General features: G+C 39.7%; 2 protein-coding genes across 4 annotated transcripts in view; one reads left to right on the forward strand and one right to left on the reverse strand.

The window, feature by feature from the left end:
• Positions 1 to 4,806, reverse strand: part of tasora (transcription activation suppressor a) — a 45,658-nt gene extending 40,852 nt beyond the window's left edge. The window contains exon 1 of one of the 3 annotated variants that reach the window (XM_088337612.1): positions 3,888 to 4,806. In XM_088337612.1, coding sequence (XP_088193738.1) covers positions 3,888 to 4,020 — 133 coding nt within the window. In that variant the 5' untranslated portion in view covers positions 4,021 to 4,806. Of the gene's footprint in view, positions 1 to 3,568; positions 3,705 to 3,887 lie in introns of those variants that run through there. The other 2 variants (XM_088337611.1, XM_088337613.1) reach the window with 2 other exon arrangements.
• Positions 4,807 to 16,998: 12,192 nt separating this feature from the next.
• Positions 16,999 to 18,738, forward strand: LOC148363655 (uncharacterized). Its single transcript, XM_088337324.1, has 2 exons — positions 16,999 to 17,736; positions 17,938 to 18,738. The coding sequence occupies exons 1-2, from the start codon at positions 16,999 to 17,001 to the stop codon at positions 18,736 to 18,738; spliced, it is 1,539 nt and encodes a 512-aa protein (XP_088193450.1).
• The last annotated feature ends 265 nt before the right edge of the window (positions 18,739 to 19,003 follow it).

Here is a 19,003-nt window from a genome sequence, read left to right on the forward strand (position 1 = left end):
AAAGCTCACCTATCTTTAAGTCAATCCACTTAAGATTTAAACGGCTGATAAATAATAGTTGACAGTCAAAGACATTTTTATTTGAATTGTTCACTTTTCCCATGGGAATCCTACAGATGATTTCTTTCCCACCAATCAATCAGTGCAGGATGAACACACCCACAAGTGCTTTGTCTGTGCCAAGAGCCACACACGCAATTCAAGTTCAAGACACTTGATTTTGCAAAAAAAGCAAATAATTTTTTGCATTGCTTTGTAAAAGAATGCTCTGCAAAAACTTCTGCGAAGCAATGCAAAAGAATAGTCACACGAGTGATGCACTACGGTGTGCAATACCAGCAGTCAGTGGTTTACAGGCAAAATTATTATTATTATTATAATATTTGGACTTTGGTGCCACTCAACATTCTTTACTTTGCATACAATCCACTCCACGGCACTAAATAGAAAAATACCAAAACACCAGGAAATGCATTGAAACACACAATGTTTGTGATAGTCGGAAATTATTAATTATAATAGATGTCTACAAGTCAAAATTATTTAGCTTCTAAACTGAATAACATAAATCACAGCACAATGATCTCTTTGATTGAAAAGACAGAAAACCTGAAACGGAACACAATGTGTACCAGCATGCTACAAGGGTTAAAGAAGCTGTACACAATTCTGAACTCTTACATGCAGCCACAACAATGCCGGCTTGCGATACCGCAGAAGAGCCATCAACATCATCATCATAAAAGAGTCTTCTAACCCAGCCATCACATCTTTGACCTGTTGACTTCTGGTAGTCGCTACATGTCACTTAAAACAAGGTCTAACAGGCCCATAGACAGTTTCTTCGCCGGGGCCATGACCACCTTAACCAAGCGTAAAAAACTGAAAAAATCTTGCAGCTTATTTCAGGGTTCCCCCAGGATTTTTCCATTCAAACATAAGACTTTTAAAGACCTTTTCAAGACCACATCAAATACAATTTAAGACCAATCTCACACCTATTCTCGCATGCATTTATGAAATAACGCAAAACAATCCGTCTGTACTATAAAGAATAACTACAAAAGACAGCAACAACTGACAATCACTTTTTCAATAACACAATACAGTGTGGAGATGTGCACGCCTAGTACAAATGTATTACAAATACAGCATATAGCCCTATAAACCTCTGCGGCAATCTTTTATCTTTTATCAAAGACTAAACTGTGTGAGGAGTGTGTGTTTGTGCAGCTACATTACATAAACAACATCTTAACCTAAAAAATATATACAGAAAGCAGTAGCTGCACGGAATGTGGTTGTGTGTGCGTGTGTGTGAGTGGATGTGTGCATCAGTGACTGCAAGAGGTGCAACTGTGTGTGTGAATATATCTGTCAGTGTGCCTGTTTGCAGACACAATAAAGACTAAAGTTTTTGGAGCTTTGCTTTTTTTGCTGCGATCTGTTCATTCAGGTTAATAAGTTCTGCAAACTTGTCCTTGTTGCTCCTACACAAGAGCGTAGTGGCGATCTCTTGAGTTGGGGAACATGACTTTAAAGAGCTCACTTATATTGTCATTTGAGGAATACGGTAGGTATTCTTCATATGCCAATCCAAGGCCATGCGTCCCATTGTGCCAAGCTTGACATTTTTACAATACAGACTCCCACATATTCCCCGATACAGCCTGAACCCAGTTATACTTGAAGACACTTAACCACAACAGGTTAAACTTACACTTTCCAAACCCAAAGTTGTTCTGACAACGACAGCGTGTTAGAAACGGACTGTAGGTAAAGCTTCAAAGTAATGCTGCATTTTCAAAAACACGCAAATCTGGATTTTGCAACCGACATTTATTTACCGGCATTTATCGGTCAGCGATCCATAAAGTCGGAAGAAAGGAAAAATAGTTTTTGACACAAAGTTACATCCCTTTGACAGTTCAATAATTGTACAGTTATTAGCTCTATCACACAGAAAAAATTAATACATTTGAGAGTTAAATGTAAGACTTGTAGACAAAATCTACCACCTTTTTAAGGCCTTAATTTGCAGTTATCAAATTGAAGACTTTTTCAAGCTTTTAAGATCTTGGTGGAACACAGTTATTTGGGAGTATTTGTTGCTACTAAATGTTACATTGTATTACTTTTTATTGCACCAATATAACTAAGGGCAGTCTCTAAGCACTATGCTGACAGTCTTTCAACGTATTTTTCTCGATAAAGCCTTTAGTATATGTTTACCCTAGAGTGCAAGGTCTAATCTTGTTGCATACAATGTTTCGCAACGTTGATGTCAATGACAATAAAGACAATTCTATTCACCTCCTGGCTTTTGTCATCATTGCAGGCTTAGATGGTTCTTGATGTGCGTGTAAGTACGTGCATTCTTGAAACACGCTTAAATAAATGCTTTTTTAAATTTTTTTGTGGGTTTGGGTTGGGTCTGTGTGGAGTTTGCATGTTCTCCCCATGCTTGCGTGGGTTTCCTCCGGGCACTCCGGTTTCCTCCCATATTCCAAAAACATGCATGTTAGGTTAATGGGCCGGTCCAAATTGTCCCTAGGTGTGAATGAGCGAGCGAGTTGTCTGTCTCTGTGTGCCCTGCGACTGACTGGCAACAGGCTATGGGTGTCCCCCGCCCACTGCCTGAAGATAGATGGGATGGGCTCAAGCACCCCCACGACCCTACTGAAGATAAGTGGTGCAGATAATGGATGTATTTGGGTTGTTGTTTGAACTCTATTTGAGGCAGGCATTTTTTTAACTTTCATTTCTACCATTTTCATGCTACCCAACAAAAGGGTACCTACAGCTAAAGGCAAGTTACATTCAAGACATTTTAAGGACTTTTTTGAAATCTATGACATCAAATTTAAGACCAAGTAAAAAAAAATCCACAATTGAAACAACCAAAACAAAGAAAAACACATTTCTTGCACACAACACACCATGCCTCATACACATTACCTGGCGCAACTTTTAGCCATGGCAAAAAAACATTAGTCAGACAGGCATTTCTAAATAAATGTACACTTTCCCATGGTTCAAAGTAAACGTCTGTCCGGGGTTGATATGTGGATTGTAGGTAGACCTACGACATGCGTCTAATCTGAAAGGCCCGACTAAAACCAGATCCCTGTTTTGATAGTTCTGTCATTGTCGTTACGCAATGTTGCCATGAAAGTAAATCAGTAAATTATTCAAAGACAAGAGATAAATGTCACCAAGACTTATTATATTAAACAAATATAAACCGTAACATATTCACGCTTTTAAGACTTTCAAAAATTGGATTTAATACAGTCTAATGCCATTTTAGGCCTTATTTTTAGAATAACAAGTACAATGCCTTCTAAGACTTTTCAATGCTCCGCAGGAACCCTGAACAAATTGAAAGAAAAAACCTGCAGGGACGAACATGACTTCAGTCTCCAGCACTCCCCCCCAAGACCCATTCCTCCTACCTGTCGTGTTCCGTCCCTAACAGCCATGCTAATAATAAGATGAAAGCATATAGGTGTAATGCAAAATAAAGCATAATGGTCTTTGAATTTAGTTGGGTATTGTGAACACATACTTAATAGAGATTTCAGATTTTTAAGGACACCTCAAACGACGCAACCCTCGTTTAAGGCAAACCAAAGTGCTGTCCTTGAAGAGTAATTACATGGTTGTTATATGGGATTTCTTTAAACGCTCTAGGTTTCAGCCAAATACTTGTAGAGTGCTTTGGAAACGTGGGGCGGGCCTTAATGGTCGCTGTTCAAAGGATTAAAGCTTTAGGTCATAAAGAGACGTAAAAGCTAACTGGCTAGCATCCTTTGCGACAAGTTTGGTTTAAATTGAGTTTCTGTCTGTCAAATAAAAAATTAGAAAACAACAAACACTTAACCCACCTTTCTTCTCCTTCTTCGGGATTTGGAACTTGTCAGGCTCCTTTGGCATGTGTCTCTTGTGGGCGACCATTGACGACCCCCGAAATGACGAAGAGGGGCACGGGCCACCACGGCCGCCTGAAGGGCCCTCCATCCGGCAAGGAATGAGCGTCCAAAAAGGGAACCACCCTATCCGTCTGCGGCCTGCACAGGGCCGCAACACAGCAGTTATAACTTACTTTTTGATAGGATTCCCATTAGTGAAGCCTTTCCGTCGTTCTAAACACCACGGACGCCATGTTGTTGCTGTGATATTTCTTCGTTGTGATTAACACGCAAACTGAGTGTGGGCAAACACACTGCTGCCACCTATCGAGCACAGTTTGAGTTTGTAAAACGTAAGTTAATACTGTGCATATTGTTTTCAATTCAGAGATTAAAATTGCTTTAAGTATTATTTGATTTTGACGTCAGTATTTTTGATCATTCAATAGCATATGCTTTTGAAGTATAGGTTGTTGAACACTCTTATATAACAACTTCAGCCGCCTTTGTGGACTATTGTGTTTTATGTCAAAAGCTGATCAGAAGCTCTCCAGTTCAGACAGAGTCTCAAACTCGCCGCACAGGGGCTATTTGCGACCCTCAGCATAGTATGAAGCCGCCATATTGATAAGAAAGTTAAAGAGACATTGTGAATTTGACCACTATATGTTTTACTGCAGTCGAGTAGGTTGTCCAGAGTTGCGTCCTCATTGTCCCGACGACTCATGCGGTTAAAGGATCCGTAAACCGAACTGTGAAAATGTTGTATTATCCTGTTGTGCAACCGAAAACAAGTGGTAAAAAGCACGAATACAATTAAGGAGACTCAAAGTGACCATAAATCATTATTTTTCTTCTTATTTTTTGCCCTGCGATTTGCCAGTTGTTTGGGGGGTTGCCTGTTGTGTATGCCACAGACAAAGGGGATCCTTGGTCCTTCTCCTCACTGCTGAACCAGCTTTCTATCTACCTCAGCCGGCACAGGTGGGGAGGATCATAATTGACCCAGCTGCAGCCGCCTTCAATCAAGACGTCTTCCTTCAAATACTGCAGGGCGACAAACAGCCAGTGCTCGGACGCTGACCATCGGGGTAACACGAACCCGAGCAAGACTACTACTAAAAGGATCATCATACACTTGATCGGGGACCGAGTGTCCGAGTGTCCGAGTGTCCGAGTGTCCGAGTGTCTGCTTTATAGGAATACACCAAGGAAAGATAAGTTCCAGCAACATACCAGCAGCATAGCTCATTTCTTCTAATATTGGAGAGGCCTTATCTAACACAACTTTCACAAAAAGGACCTGAGGCCGAAACACCAGCTTGGCGTCTAATGTAGCGAATCAGGGCATTTTATCAAAACCGGTCAGACATGCCTATACACCGCAGTTCAGGATCGATCTGGGTGAGCACAAATTATCTTCCCCTATGATGTGGAGAAAAAAGAACTTCTGGCAGTCCATGAGGTCATGTGGGGGTTGAGATGCTGGTTCGAGGGATCAAAGCAGTTGTTTAACATGAGGTCAGATCACAAGAACCTGGCCTACATGAGGAAGGCGAAGAAGCTAAACTCCAGGCAAGCCTGCTGGGCACTTTTTTTCACTACTGTACTAGGAGCCACTGAATAATATGCAATGGTTCTGGTAAGTGCAGCCCTAGGTGATTAATCTATTACTAATTTTCACATGAAATAATGCTTTTTTTTTTTTAGATCTTATTTGTCCAAGGAATTTAAAAAAACGATTTTTGAAAACTGTCAAATGTTTGTTTCAGATTTTTTTTGTGTGTGTGTGTGTGTGTGTGTGTTTTTTTTTTTGTGTGTGGAAAACCCTAGCTCTGGCGGTCCACAGGTAAATTGAGTTTGAAACCTCTGGGTTAGGCATTATGAAATTGTGGTTGGTGAAAATTCTACATGTTTATTTCAACAGACCAGGGGTCTCTAACCTTTTTCTGAGTTCTGCTTTTTGTTACTAATTAGCTCAAAGGGCACTCAGTTTGATATGCAATTCTAAAATAGCAACTTAACTCCTCAGAAGGCTGGTGTCCTTCAACATTGGCAAAAAGCTCCTACAAATGTTCTATTAGACTGTTGTGGCAAGACTGAGGAGATCATTTCTTCCTCATGCTATGAGGCTCTTTAACTCCACCCGGGGAAGTAAGAGCCCACATTGAACCACACCCCCACATTGCATATTACCATATTTTTATCAAAGTGTGTATATTATGTAGCACCAATTAAATACTCTATATCAACACGTTACATTGGGTATTTATGTATTATATTCCTTTTATTTTATTATTGTTTTATTTTCAACACAAGGATACTGCTGGAAGTGTGAATTTTCCTACGGGGATGAATAAAGTATCTATCTATCTAGGTATTGATAGTTAGCTAGAAAGGTAAACAGTTAAAAGAAGGAGGCTAGCTAAGAGTAAAAACCCGACTACGAAAGCTAAAAAAAAAAAAAGCTAGATGGCTAGCTAGAAACTAGGCCCAAATTAACTTAAAAACTAGCAAAAAAAGATTAGAAATACAAGCTAGATAGCATGTAAAAAGTTTACCAGAAAGCTAGCTAAATAGCTAAAACTGTAGTTTGATAGTTATCTAGAAAGGTAAACAGGTAAAAAACAAACTAAGGGAGCTTAATATCTAGCTAAAACAGTAAATAGCCAACCAAATAACCAGATAGAAAGGTAAATATCTAGATGTATAGTGGACCAAAATCTAGCGCGAGAACTAGCAAAAAACGTCAAATGATAACTAGCCAAAAAACTGTACCTTGTTTGCTCATTCGCTTTATAAAACCTATAAATTGGAATTGAGTTTTAGTATTTCCCGTAAAATTAATCTATAAATATAGATGTTTCATGCATGAATAGATGCTCATTATATTATCTTAATTAATCGCATAAAAATAATTATACTTTTTTTTGTTCATGAAGCCCATAAACGGAATTATTTGAATTAAAAAACAATTATGTTATTACAATGTTGTTACTATGTTATTACCAGGTTAATTATTAAAATGGGGTTAAATAGACTAATTTAACCAATATAAAAACATTTTACTAGAAAATCACAATGACCAAGCACTGGTGAGCTATTTTCAGAAAGGGTCCACAGGCACCTCACTGTCATCAGGGGATAGCCTTGTACCTGCAGGCACCACATTGGAGACCCCTGTAATAGACACACATCATTTGAAAAGAAGGCACTTGTTTATAAGGAGACCAGAAAGTACCAGGCAAAACCTGAAATGTACAATTTGTCAAACATGCTCGAAGTTTCTTTTTAATTCATGATCAACTAATTTATATAAAAAATGTCATTCCGGAGGGATGACAACTCTTAATGTAATTGTGGTGTTAGGGTCTGACATAGCTCCAATCACCAGAGGGCCCCTACCGGAGTTTGAACTGGACACAGGTATGCCCAATTATCCTGAACCCTTTGAAAGGACATTTTGAACATTATGCGAGTTTGGTCATTTTCATTTTCATATCCACCATCAATTCAGGTTAGTTTGTTTCCGGTTTCTTTGTTCCCTGCATCCTTCAATTTCCAATTTTGGTGCTTCTAGGTTGAACATTGTGTGGTTACTGGCAACTTTGATCCTGGTTTTGTTATTAAATACAACCTTCTTTTTGAACAGCCCTGCCTTCTCCACTTGAGTTTTTTATTTGCCACCAAATCTTAACACATAGATGGAGACCAATACAATACAATACAATGAGTGGTGTGATGCAAGTACAATTCCAATGTATCATTTATCCCTTGTCACAGACCAGAAACGGACACAGGACCCAATAGCGCTTGTTTTCTCAGTTGTTATTAATAAAGAGGGAGAGCAGGGCTTGCTTACACGATCCGATGGCTGACGGACAAGAGGAGCGGGCAATGCAGAAGTGGCACTTCCGTGTCTTGCGAAGAGGATCGAAGACAGGCGGGAATCACAAGTCGCTGGCTGGGACTGGAGTGTAAAGGCGGTGTCAAGTTCGGAAACGAGGTCGGCAACAGGACGCAGGCAGGTAACGGTCAAAACAGATCGGGTAACAGGCAGGCAGAACGGGGCAAAGTCAGGTCCGGAAACAGGTTGGCAACAAAGATCAGGCAGAGAAAAGCAGGGCAGGAACAGAGTCGGACGTAAGGGCTTACTGAGCTGGTGGGAACAGTTTGCATAACGATCTGACTGCTTCCCATTGGAAGCCGGGGGTTTAAAAAGAGTGCATCAGCCAACCAGCTGTCCATGCTGTTGGCGCCAATTAAGCAGTCGCAGGTGCTCTGAACTGGTAATCATGACAGTGTTATCTAATTTCTTAATCCTAAGAGTGAATTTACCCCAGGGCACAACAAAAAATGTCTTCATTTCCATCACAAATGTAATACTGATTATATCAAATGTTTATAAACATATTAATAATACATTTCAACAGAAAATTGCTTTGTTCTCTTCGAGGGTTGAAAGATTGTATTTAAAGTCCAATATGATGCTGCTCAAGGGCGTAGATCTAGAACCTGGTGCATTGGCAGAGATTTTGAGACTGGAAGCTTATCATTGTTCACTGGATTTATTTGCATATGTTTAGAGTTGTCGTTGACTGGGTATTGTCTAGTAATGCCCTTGCAAGGAAGGAGGTTTACCTCCTGAGCTATCTTTCTAATGGGTTCTCAGGCTCAGTTTTTTTCTTGTTCTCATGCAGGGTTGAGATCAGGCATTGTTGTAATGGTTGTCTGTGCAGAGACCTTGTGTAATTAAGAGCTGTACAAATAAACAGTCCTTGACTTGATAAAACCACTGTTAATTGTTCAGCGATTTTTGTCGTTATGTCACTCTCGAAGCAGTTACTTGACTCAAGTGTCTTTAGGTTCAAGATAAATAACTTTACAAAAGAGTATTTACATTATGTACAGGCTTTTACACAAGACACGTTGCATTACAAATATTAAAACAGAATATTCAAACATCGAATTGAGTGCACTCAAGCTCTGCATTCTGTTTTATTTTTGACGAGCATGCCATAATTAGGGTCTCATTAAAATAAACGTGTGTGATATCGTATACTCGTATATGAGTGGCTAATTTGGTATTGAGAATTGTCGCGGGTGTAAAGAGCTGGTCCAATATCTGTCCGAACAGGTCACGAATAAACTGGCTGATTATTGAGGAAGGCACAGTACTCAGTGTAGTCAGATTTCATTTTACCTTACTAAATACCAAAAGTACAGCTAAAGCCACAGCTTTCTTTTTCTTTTCTTCTCACACACGCACCTAAGTTGTTCCAGGAAAAAAATAAAATACCATTCAAAAGTTTAGGGTTGCTTAAAAATTCCCTTATCTAGTTTGAGAAATAGAGCCCTTTACTAATCTTTAATGAGCAGCTTAATTAGATAGTACCTGCAAAACACCTGTGTCAACATGTACAGTGAAGAGGCGACTCCGAGATGCTGGCCTTCAAGGCAGAGTGGCCTGAAAAATAAATTTTATGTGAAACTCAACCGTCTATTCGTGTTCTGAGAAACTGCCAAGAAAGATTTTCTACAATGATGTGTACTACTCCCTTCAGAGAACAGCACAAAAAGTTGAAAAAGATGTGGGAGATCTTGTTGCACAAGTACATTAGAGTCTGTAGTTTGAGAAAGCTGTCTTAAATGTCTTCAATGATCAGCCTTGTTAAATAGAACCTGCAAAACAGCAGTGTCAAAATATATAATAAAAAGGCGACGCCGAGGTGCTGGCCTTCAAGGCAGAGTGGCCAAAAAAAAGTGGTCAGTATCAGCAAAAGATCACGGACATTGGATAACTCATTTGATGATTAAATGTTACATTTTCAAGGAAAACACAAAATTATCTGTGTGAACCCAAACCTTTGAACAGTAGTGCATATTGATTGTGAAAGACCAGCTTCTTTATGGGCTGTCCCCCTCGTCTTAATAAAATGGTGAGGAAAGCGGGCTCTGTTGTGGGCATAGAGCTGGACAGCCTGACAACAGTAGCTGAGAGTCAGGCACTAAAAAAGCTGTGGTCAATCACGGACAATTCATCACATCCACTATATAGCATCATCTCCAAACGGAAGAGCAGCTTCAGCGATAGACTGCTGTCACCACAGTCTTGTTCCACGGACAGACTGAGGAGATCATTTTTTCTTCATGCCATGAGGCTCTCTAACTCCACCCGGGGGAGCAAAATCCCACATTAAACCATACCCCCACATTGCATATTACCGTATTTTTATTACAGTGTGTATTTTATTTAGCACTACCTAAATACTCTATATCAACACGTTACATTGGGTATTCATGTATTATATTCCTTTTACTTTACTATTGTTTTATTTTCAACACAAGGATACTGCTGGAAGTGTAAATTTCCCTACGGGGATGAATAAAGTATCTATCTATCTATCTATCTATCTATCTATCTATCTATCTATCTATCTATCTATCTATCTATCTATCTATCTATCTATCTATCTATCTATCTATCTATCTATCTATCTATCTATCTATCTATCTATCTATCTATCTATCAGAACTCAAGGTGTTCACAATCTTGTGGTGCCAAAACTCTGAATTAAATGGATCTTCTGTTTTGACTCTTTCAACTCTGGTTTGACTTATTTGTGCTGTTCTCTGAAAGGAGTAGTACACACAGTGGCGGGAGATCTCCAGTTTCTTGGCAATCTCTCGCATGAAATAGGCTTTATTACTTAAAACAAGAATAGACTGAGTTTCAAAGTTGAAAATTATCTTTTATTGGCCATTCTAAATGTTAATCACACACACAAAGGTGATGCTCCAGGTACTAGCTAAAGGAAGGCCACTTTTATAGCTTTTCTAACCAGCTGTGCTAACATTTCCAGTAAGTATTGTTGTCTTCTAATATGTTTTCATAAATAAAACAAGTACATGTATGTATCAAGTCCAGCTCTGCTTTCTGCTTTGGCTATTCTGCCAAGAGAATTATTTTCTCAGGAAAACTGTAAATGCTAACGTGACAAATGGTGATAGAGGTCTTGAGAACAGCTTTACGTAGCTGGTGATGACTGAGTATGTATGTCTCTTAAAATACAATTCATACACATATAATAATAATATAATATAATAATAATATAATGCAACATCTTTGGACATGGGTTATCTAATCAATAATCCATTAGCCTTATGACACAATTAGCAAACTGTGCGTCTGATACGGCAGGCATTTTACCTGCCAAAATCTGACTCCCCTGCTAAAATGGATACAGACTTGCATACCTGTCAACCATGCCCTTACGAAATGTTGTATTTTCCCTTACAAAATAATCTTACATAATATTTTTTTTTCAAACGTGTTTATTTACGTATTTTAACATGTTGTACATGTGTTTCATTATATCATATACATTGTTAATTAACATTTTGTTGTGAGATACTGAGTTGCTCGACATGAATGAAGTTTATAATAAAAAAAGTTCGAAAATGAAGTCGCTTGGACGTTCACTGTAGAAGGAAAAAATACATGCAAATATAATTAAGTAGAATAATACATTTTCTTATTCAAATTATTAATTCATTTTCTGCATTAAATTATTGTTGGTAATATACTGATTAAAAGGATAACCACAAACCTGTCTTTTTTCATTTTCTCCTTTCGTACTTCCTTTTTTTATTAACCTCTTTATACAACATAATAATTCGTAATATAATGCATCAGAGCAAGTGAGCCGTTTGAGAGCCGGCTCTCTTTAATGAGTTGAGCCGAAAAAGCCGGTTCTCCCGTACAGACTTTCTTGTACGTCATACACGTCCTAAAATGCATATTAAACGTACTTTGTACGGCAAAAACGTACAGGTTGAGAGGTATGGATTTGTGACTTTTAGAGTAATCTTCTGTGACGTCAATATGTCAGAAGCGTTTCAGACGTTTCTCATAATATTACTATTATTAGTAATAATAGTAATAATAAAAACGAACTACATTTGTCGGACACCTATTCAGTAACACATCACAAAGTGGAGGTATTCCCCTGTAGTTAGATCCCAAAGCCAAAAAGCATAATAGGTTTAAAGTTTGTCTTACTTTGCAATCAGTATATAGGCAGGGAAGTTAGATTTTAAATGAAAAAAAAAAACGCATTTGTTTACACCGCGGGATCCACGAAACCAGGGTTTCATTCACAATAAAAATTGCATTACAATAAGGCTATTATAGTACATCAAATAAAGGCTACTTGTGTTCAATTAATTGTGATCGTGGATATTATAGCATACATTGGTTCGTCAAAAGTGTTGGTGACGTTTGTATCCGTTTTGATAAACGCATTATATAGACAACGTTTGTGCCTCGTTTTTTTAATAAACGCAATTTTATAGACTATGATCGCTATATTGTTTTAATAAACTCACTGTGTTTCCAAATTTGTATACTTATTGAGTGGTCAATTCTGTCATTGGCGTCGGTTTTAAGAGTATTGTTAATTATTAATTTTACAATTCTAACCATTTTAACATAGTTAGAAGTAAAGCAGCCGAGTCCTGCCATGGCCGGGCATTATACCGGCGGGCGGAGACGTAACTGCGTGAGATTCTTGCTCAAAGGTGTTGTGGCAATTTCGGAGGGAATGTCAAGGATGGATTTTATTAACAAGTTTGTTGAAAAGATTCTGAAGTTTAAAAAGGAGGAGGTACATGCTGTCATAAAAATGACTTCTGGCAAAGGCTTTGATGTGAGTTTTGAAACGGCAGCTCTTTATCAAGAGTTTTGGAATCGCTTTGAGGGAGTGAGGTCCCAGTTTTCAGGATTTACAGTGGAGAAGCTGACTGATAATGCTAACAAGATTGTCATTGTTAGAATGTTTAGTGAAATAATCAGTGCTGATGACGTCTGTTATTGGTTGAGTAGATACTGCTCAGTAAAAGGCCAGACTATGAAGGTGAGGTGTGAGAAAGGCTATTGGACTGGTGCCTGGAGGGTACCAGTCCAACTACGGCAAGATCCTCAGGGCTTTCAGGGACTGAAACAAATCCCGTCGACTATATTCCTGGGGGAAAACCGTGGCTTTATCCACTATCAAGGGCAACCGAAACTCTGTCGCAAATGTGGTGAGCATGGGCATCTGGCTGAGGTATGTGATCGAATTTTTTGTGGAAAGTGCAGAACAATTGGACATTCCTTTGAGGAATGTATCAATAGCAGAAAATGCAATCTCTGTGGAGAAACGAATCACCTCTTTAGAAACTGCCCGAATTCGTTTGCTAACAAATTGAAAGCTAGGAAGGCAGTTAACAAAGACAACAAAGACAATGAAATGATGTCAGACAACATAGATAATGAAATGAATAAATGTCACAAAGACAATGAAATGAATAAAGATAACAAAGACAATGAAATTAATAAAGTCATGGAAATACAAAATGAAAATGAACAAGAAATTAATGAAGTTATAGAAATACCCAATGAAGATGAACAGGAAATGAATAAAGTTATGGAAATACCCAATGAAATTGATCAAGAAATGCACAAAGAAATTGGACAAGACAAACAAATTGAAAAAATAGATGTACCTACCAAAACCCCTGGAGGAGAGACCAGAGAATCAAAATTGAAACAGGAAGAACCTGGAAATTCTAATTCGATTTCTCATAAAATACCTGAATTTGGACATGACAAACGAATAGAAAAAGTAACTGCCACTCCGAAAACACATATTAATCAGGAAGGGCCTGGAAGAGAGTCCAAATTAGCAAATTTGTTTGCTACGTCATTGCCGGGATTTGGAGAAGACAAACAAATCGAAAAGGCGAATGACTCTCCAAAAACCCATACGGGCACTGGAAAGAGGGGTAAAAGTAAAACAAAATTGGGAGTGGTGAAAAAAACAGAAACAAAGATAAGAGATTTAGAAGAAAGCCGATTGCCGGTGAATAAGCCCACAAGGGAACTGTATGAAGTTGAGACGGAGGAAGTCGGGGAGGGAAAAAATCTGACCCTTTGTGGGCAGGGAAGTAAGAGACCCCTTGATAGGTCCTCTGGCTCACCCCCTAACCCAGAAAAAAGGGGAAGACCTGGAACCACAGACAGAGAGTCAGAGGGTCCCAGAGTTTTCCCCGGTGAGTCTCAAAATGAGGTACTACTCTTAAGTGATGTGTCTGACACAGGTGACACTCTCGATGATCTCGATGATCACCAAAGAATGGACTCAGATCCCCCGGTTTTGTCTAACTAGTTTAAATACTTTAACAACAATTATGAACATTACATTCTCTACTATCAATGTGAGAAGTGTGAGATCAAAGGTTAAGGCTCACAGTGTTTTATCGTTCTTAAAAACTATCAGAACAGATGTGTTTTTACTAAAGGAATGCTGCATCCCCTTTCTAAAAAATTATAAACAGTGGGAAGAGATTTGGCCATATCCGTCATTATGGAGTGGCTCGAATGAAAACCGTAACGATGGGGTAGCCATTTTAATAAACAACCCTCAACTCATCATAAAGGGGAGTACTGTGATGAGAGACGGACGCGCAATCTTAGCAAGACTTTCTTATATAGGGAATGATTTTAACCTCATTAACATATACGGCCATGCCGACAGACAACTCAGGTACGAACTTTTAGAGGACATCCAGTCGCATATGCTAGGCCATCAACCACTAATCGTGGGAGGAGATTTTAATTGCATCCTAAGTAGGAAGGATAGAAAGAGGAACGATGAGGAGTTTAAAGTAGATAAAACATCAACTTTATTACAGGACATGTGCCGGACATTTAAACTGGTGGACTGTTTCAAATCCATACATCCAGGAGAGGAGGGCTTCACCTGGTTCAGTAGTGACAATGCCAGAGCCTCTCGAATAGACTACATATTTACGAGGGGTTTAGCACAGAGTGATGCAAGATTAATTCCAGTTTTTTTTTCGGATCACTTGCTACTGTCCTGCTCTTTCTCATTTCCTTCAGGTATGACTGTTGGGAAGGGTTTGTGGAAGTTAAACTGCTCCCTGCTGGAGGATGAGGCTCTAGCCGCACAATACAGGGAGCTGTACAAAGACTGGCAGACCCTTCAAGACTCGTATGATTCACGAGCACAATGGTGGGAAATGACAAAGAAACGAACACAGACCTTTTTTAAAAATGCAGGGAAAAACAAGAAACTTAAAGAGATGAAACGCATGTCGGGACTACAAAGAAGACTCCAACGCTATTTCATCCTAACAGAAAAGGGGATGGACTTTAATGATGAAATCAAAGAGACCAAACAAGAACTAAACGCTTTGGCGGAAATAAAGAGCAAAGGCATCATAATAAGAAGCAGAGAAAGAGAAATAGAAGAAGGGGAAAAATGTACACGCTATTTTTTAAAAAAAATTATGGGCAAAAATGAGGGGCCTTTTAAACTTCAAAACGAAAACGGGCAAATAACAAAGGAAAGTAGTGAAATAACCAGATTGGTCGAAGACTACTACAAAAAATTATTTGAAAAGAAAGAAACATATGAGAATGAAATGGGGCATGTATTAGATCATATTTCAAGATCAGTGCGTCAAGACCCCTTTTTAACATCGGACTTTTTCCAAGACCAACTGAATGATTGCATAAAGACTATGAAAAAAGGCAAATCACCCGGGGAGGACGGACTCAACCTCGAATTTTACCGGACTTTTTGGGATATTTTAGCACCAGATCTGTTAACTGTTTTTAACGAATTTTCCAGTCGAGACCATATGCCAGACAGTTTCAGAATAGGGATAGTTACTCTATTGCACAAAAAAGGAGACAAAATTGACTTAAAAAACTGGCGACCCATAACGCTTTTAAACGTGGACTGTAAAATTTTCAGCAAGCTTCTAGGAACACTAATGTCTGTTGTCTTGGGAGACTTGGTTGATCCAGACCAAACCTGTGCCATTGTGGGAAGGAAGATCAGCGACAGTCTCATGCTGATCCGTGACACCATTTGTTATGCAAGAGACAGAAACATGCGACTATCGGTCCTAAACCTAGATTTGAAAAAGCCTTTGATCGAGTCTCGCACCAATACCTCTTCAGGGTATTGCAAAAATGTGGTTTTCCCCAAAAATACATCAAGTGGGTAGGACTGCTATACCGAGACATCTACAGCAAATTCATGATTAACGGGAATTTATCGGAAGCAATCGAGATCAACTGCGGTGTACGTCAAGGTTGCCCTATGTCTCCCCTTCTCTATGTTCTTTGCATTGAACCTTTGGCACAAATGTTAAGAAAAGATAGATTTGTCGAAGGCATCAATATCCCAGGAAGTGGGGGACAAATTACCAAGTGTGTTTTGTACATGGATGATTTTAATATTTTATGTACTGACCACGCATCTGTTGGAAGAGCCCTTGACTTGACTGACCTGTTTGGGAGGGCGTCTGGGCAGGGGTCAGCAATAAATGATTGGTGAAAAATTAATGCCATTAATTGCGAAAAATTAATGGAATGGTTGCTTAAATTCATAAATCCATTTATTGCTAAATTTAAATAATTAGCAATTATTGCGAGTTTGCGACCCATTAATTGCGAAAATATTCGGGTTTTTTGTTAGTCGATTGCGTCAACAAACGTGCAAATTTTCTCGCCGCGCGAGCATTTCGTATGCGGTCAAGGGCACATACACGCACAATCGGGACAGTGCATGCATACGCGTAAGCTACCGTGTTTCCCCCATTATAAGGCCCAGCTTTTTATGAGAAATGAAATTCAACCTTCCTGCAAATAAGAGGCTCATATTACCTATGAAAACCGTAGATATCAACGTTATTTAACAACGGCAATGCTTTTCTAAGAAATTTTTAGCGAAAATTTATTACTTTTGCACATATTTTTATTTCAAAACCTCAATTTTTGACGATGATTTTGAAGTAAGGCCGGCCTTATATTCGGGGAAACACGGTAGCTGTACGTACATAGTGTGGTTGCAAAGCAGCTTTTTATTGGTCGGGACAAAATCGGGCTTGTTGATTAGCTCACGTTTTGCCTCAAGCACGTACGTCGTGGATGCACATACGCACATGTTGTACACCACTACTATTACGCTGTATTAATTGTAATCTTCGCACGGTTATGGGACCGAAGGAAAAAATGGTTAGAGAGTACTTCACACAGATTGATGTCGTCAACGGCAAATGGCGCTGCTCATGTGGCGCCGAGCGCATCCAACGGCGCAACACCGGTTGGAGCAATTTGGAAAGCCACATTAAAAGTCAGCACTTGCAGAAAGAAAGTGATGCAAAGAAGCAGGAGTCATCCAATCCTGGATCGATAGAAAATTTCCTGTCGTCACCTTCAACCGTTTGCCGAAAAGGAATACGAATCTTCAAGTGGCTGCGGTTGGTTTGTATCGACCTGGAGCCTTTCAATGTTGTTGATCGGCCTACCATCAGGGACATCAGCAATACGGAGCCAATCTGCACAAACACCTTAAAGAAGTATTTGGCCTTGGTGACACAGGGTGTGCGACAGAAAATCGCCTTCGATCTGCCATCCCGATTCGCGGTGGTATTCGACGGATGGACTTGTTCTTCCGATTATTACGTTGGCGTTTTCGCCTCGTATATAAGCCCACGCGGTCGGGAAAGTGCTCTCCTCGGCTTCTCAACACTCTTGGATCCCAAGGCACAGACGGCTGAAAACCACCTGGTGTTCATCGAAGACATCCTTAGCAGGTACGGCAAGTCTATGGCCAACGTGGTGGCGCTTTGTGGCGACAACTGCAAGGTGAACAAAGCCATTGCAAAGCAGTGCAATGTTCCTCTGGTCGGCTGCGCCTCCCATCGCTTCATCCTCGCTGTCAAAGAACTCTTGAAGCCCTACGAAAAGGTGAACTTCTTTTCTATGCTGCTTACTTATATCTCACAATATCTTTATTGAAGACAGAGTGCACTCTGTCACAGCGGTTCCACAATATTTTTTTCACATACCCCACGCGGCCACGCCTTCTATCAAAGGAATTTTACGCAAGGCGATTTTAAGCTGCTCAAATTTAGCATATTTCTTATTTCCTGCTTTTACTTTTTTAAGGTACTCTGTAAGTTGAACTCCTTGATGGCTCGCCTGAGATACAGCACGCTTAGTGCACTACTGGATGAGTACACAGACCTTCGACCGTTGACGAGAAATGAGACACGGTGGTCAAGCACGGCAAAGATGGTGCGCAGGTTCTTCGAGCTGCAGAAAATTCTTGCAAAAGAAGTTTTCACCACCGACCCAAGGGTGATGGATTTACTTCTCAACGCAGCGGATGTTCATAAACTCACTCAACTCAACGGTGATTTGGCCAAGTTGGATTCTTTGACGCTTACTTTGCAGCAAGAAGATCTGACAGTCGCAGAGGCGAGGTACCTCTTTGATGTTGCAATGTCGTCCCATCCTGCCATGGCCCATCACCTCAGCCCCGACGCCGAAATCGTTCAAGCGCCTATGTTTGAGAGGGCTATTGTGAAAATTCAAAACCAAAAACATGGTCAACTTACGACAAAAGAGCGTCAAGCAGTGGAGGCTCTCAAAGTCACCGAAACTGCACCGGTCGATGAAAGTCCAATAGATGAGTCATCGGATATGGCCTTCGGCCAAAATTTGATAAAACGGCGCCGCCTGAACATGATGCTGCCCACCTCTGATCAATTTATCGATACAACATTTATACTGCCAACTTCCAACATAGTAGAACGCTTTTTCAGTGCTGCCGGACGTGCCTATGCGGATGAACGGTACAACTTGTCAACAAATTGCCTAGAAGCCCAACTTTTTTTGTTTTCTAACAACCGCTTCTGGGACAGTGAATTTGTTTCCCACATCGTTTCATCTAATGAAAATCTCTAACATTTTCACTATCTCCGATGTTTCTATGTTGTACACATTTTTGTTCATAAATGAATGTGTAATAAATAGCAAAACCTCTTATTACTAAGGTGTCTTACTGCGCATGATAATGTTGGCGTGAATGTTCTATCATTCACTGTTCATCTAACCTCAGTTAGTGTTCCGACAATTCGCATATTAACTTAGGAGGAATCGACAAATTATAATTATAAAACAAGCCCCAACATGACGGTAGCTGATGTGATCACCAATAACTCAGAAGATA

Source organism: Urocampus carinirostris, chromosome 6 (assembly GCF_059441175.1).
Source record: "Urocampus carinirostris isolate Australia breed hairy pipefish chromosome 6, RoL_Ucar_1.0, whole genome shotgun sequence".
Classification (NCBI taxonomy): Eukaryota; Metazoa; Chordata; class Actinopteri; order Syngnathiformes; family Syngnathidae; genus Urocampus; species Urocampus carinirostris.